The sequence below is a fragment of the Elephantulus edwardii genome, unplaced genomic scaffold (assembly GCF_000299155.1).
Source record: "Elephantulus edwardii isolate Elephantulus edwardi_28Jun2011 unplaced genomic scaffold, EleEdw1.0 scaffold00042, whole genome shotgun sequence".
Classification (NCBI taxonomy): Eukaryota; Metazoa; Chordata; class Mammalia; order Macroscelidea; family Macroscelididae; genus Elephantulus; species Elephantulus edwardii.
The window spans coordinates 20,478,502-20,481,108 of NW_006399792.1; the positions used below are offsets into that span (position 1 = coordinate 20,478,502).

At 39.7% G+C, this 2,607-nt stretch overlaps 1 protein-coding gene across 2 annotated transcripts in view; it reads left to right on the forward strand.

Moving 5' to 3' along the window:
• Window positions 1-1,750, forward strand: part of SCARB2 (scavenger receptor class B, member 2) — a 131,732-nt gene extending 129,982 nt beyond the window's left edge. For both annotated transcript variants that reach the window (XM_006885302.1, XM_006885303.1), the window contains 2 exons: window positions 306-464; window positions 1,712-1,750. In XM_006885302.1, the coding sequence (XP_006885364.1) occupies window positions 306-464; window positions 1,712-1,750 (198 nt within the window). The remainder of the gene's footprint in view (window positions 1-305; window positions 465-1,711) is intronic.
• Window positions 1,751-2,607: the final 857 nt, after the last annotated feature.

Genomic DNA, 2,607 nt, shown 5'->3' on the forward strand with positions numbered 1-2,607 from the left:
ATGGGAACAAATATAGATCTCTTCCAGTCAGTTGGCCAAGTGATTGTTCTCCAGATTTCTTCGCACAACTTGGTGAGCACATCCAGGGCAACATCTGTTATCTGAAATACTTCAGTTCCAACTCTACGGCACACAACAACAATTACTCTAGCTCATAAATGGATTTCCTGTGTATCTGTCTGGTTTACTAACCAAAGAATGTCCTCGAATTGTGTTTAATGATTTGGAAGAAAGAGATAGGAAGCAAAACAAAAACATAAGCCTTGGATATTTCATAATCATGTGCTTAATGTTGTCTTTTGTAGAGTGTTCTCATAGATAAGGAGACTGCAGGTCGCCTGAAGTCTGTGATTAACACGACCTTGATCATCACCAACATCCCCTACATCATCATGGCGCTAGGTGTGTTCTTCGGTTTGATCTTCACAAGGTTTGCATGCAGAGGACAAGGATCCATGGATGAGGTGAGTGGTGGCTGAAAGGATGTCTCTCTTACTGGATAACTTTATTGAAGGGACACTAACTGGCTATTTGAAGGATTCTGGACTTTGATGCTGGGCACAGTGGTTTCCTAGTTATACTGCTGCGGCAAGTGAGAGACAAAGTGTCAAAGAAGGCGAAGTAATAGAATAGTCTCATCTACAATTTTGGGGAATACATACTGGGAATGAGATGTCTGTATGTGTTATCTGGGAGTAATGTTTACAACTATGAAGTCATTACCTTTAAGAAGAGGAAGAATCTATACCAGTCAAACAGTTCTGCTTTGGCATTAGACTGCCTGGCATCCCAGAATAATCCAAGCTCAAGAAACATTAGTTATTATCAAATATGATAAAATAGCTTCACGTTTACCCAACAAGGTAAATAAAGATTTGCCTGAAAGGATCCTTGAGGTACAACGAGATCTCTACTATGAAGTTATTATTGCACAATAAATGATTGGCACATAGCTGTCATTATTTTCCAAGTGGATTGGGGAAGAGGTTAGGCTGGTCTTCCTACGTGATCATCAGGCCAACCTAAGGTCTCTGAGTCTTTTCTCCAGAAGCCTTTCTTGGCTTCTTTTCATGCCAACAAAGACTTCTTTTTGTTTAGCCACCTCAACTAAGTATAAAGTGAATATGAAGTAGAAGCTGAAATAGATTAAAATCATCTGAGTTAGGTTAACTCAGATTTCCCGACCTTCCACAATGTTTCATCATGATTCTGTCTTCATGCAGTCACTTTAGCTGGAATTAGTTGTGAGTAAAACTGTTTGCCATTTCTACCTGTGGTCCTTCCCGTTTGAATTTATATAGTCACTGAAGTTTTCATAAGCACAAATAAAATTCTGTAAATGCTTAAATGCTACTACAGTTAATCCTATTCATATATTCAACTCGCAATTGCTGAGGACCTCCCATCTCCAAGACACTATTCTCTAATGAGTTTTAGGCCAGTAAAGAGGTGAATTCAAAAAATTGTGGTTAAGTCTTATAGTTCAGGTAAACACGAGGGTAAGTTCCAGTATTGAAGTCAGAGGTGGTCAGAGAAGGCCTACATATGTAATAAAGAAAGAAAAAAAGAGATGGGCCAAGAGAGGTGAGGGGGACAATTTGCCTTCCTGTTAGGCTCTTCTCGCCTTTCCTTCCATCACCATCTTCGCCTCCAGGAAGAAGTTTCCAACGTGAACACCTAACTTTCTTGTCCTCGCTCTCGTGTGTTGCAGGGAACAACAGATGAGAGAGCGCCTCTCATTCGAACCTAACCATCACCTAGTTTGGAGAAGGAACTGTGTGAGCCACCCTGACCTGATCCATGTCATGGAAAATCCTGCGCATCCAAAAAGGCTTGTTGCTTATTTTATATAAAGAGAAGAGGGAAAGGACTACCCAATGCTGCAAGTGAGGACATTTGGCCAGCAGATTAAAGACAAAGAATACACAAATGACATGGCCGACCATGGGGCTTTATCAAATCACGTGACCCCTGGCAAATGGGTTTGTTTTTAGTGTCTAGTAAGTATTTAATAAACTCTTGTATAGTAATTTTGTTGTTGTTGGATACTGGTAGCTCCAGAATTTTGTGACCACTGTTGTGGTTATAATGTCTCTGCATCACTTGTTAATGCTACTTGGTCTAGCCTTATGCTGTATGCATCATTCATCAAATCTTGTGTTCAGAAGACATATATGCCATGTTATGTTGAATTCCTTCATTTCGCCCTCAAAATGAAAGTAAATAGAGTTCGGGATCCAGGGTAAAAGTATAGCTTCACTTAACACACATTCAGATGCATCTGAGTTCTTCTTTTAAGTTGCATACTGCCTTTTGTGCTCACTTTCAATTTATAATTCCTTCAGGAGAGTAGTAACTCAATAGTCTCACTACTTTTATACTGGATAGAATTAAATAGGGAGGGGGTTGGGTGGGGTGAGTTCTGTGGGGTGATAAAAGGGACTCATGAGTTCACAGTGATAAGCACCTGAGGGTATCTTTTTACCTCAGACCAAAACCATATTGCTTATTTCCATATTCGTTTCTAATAGTTATTTTTTAAAAAAACCACACAGAAAGTCTGTGGCAAAACCCATGAGCTGCAATCAGAATTTTTAATTGGCTAAG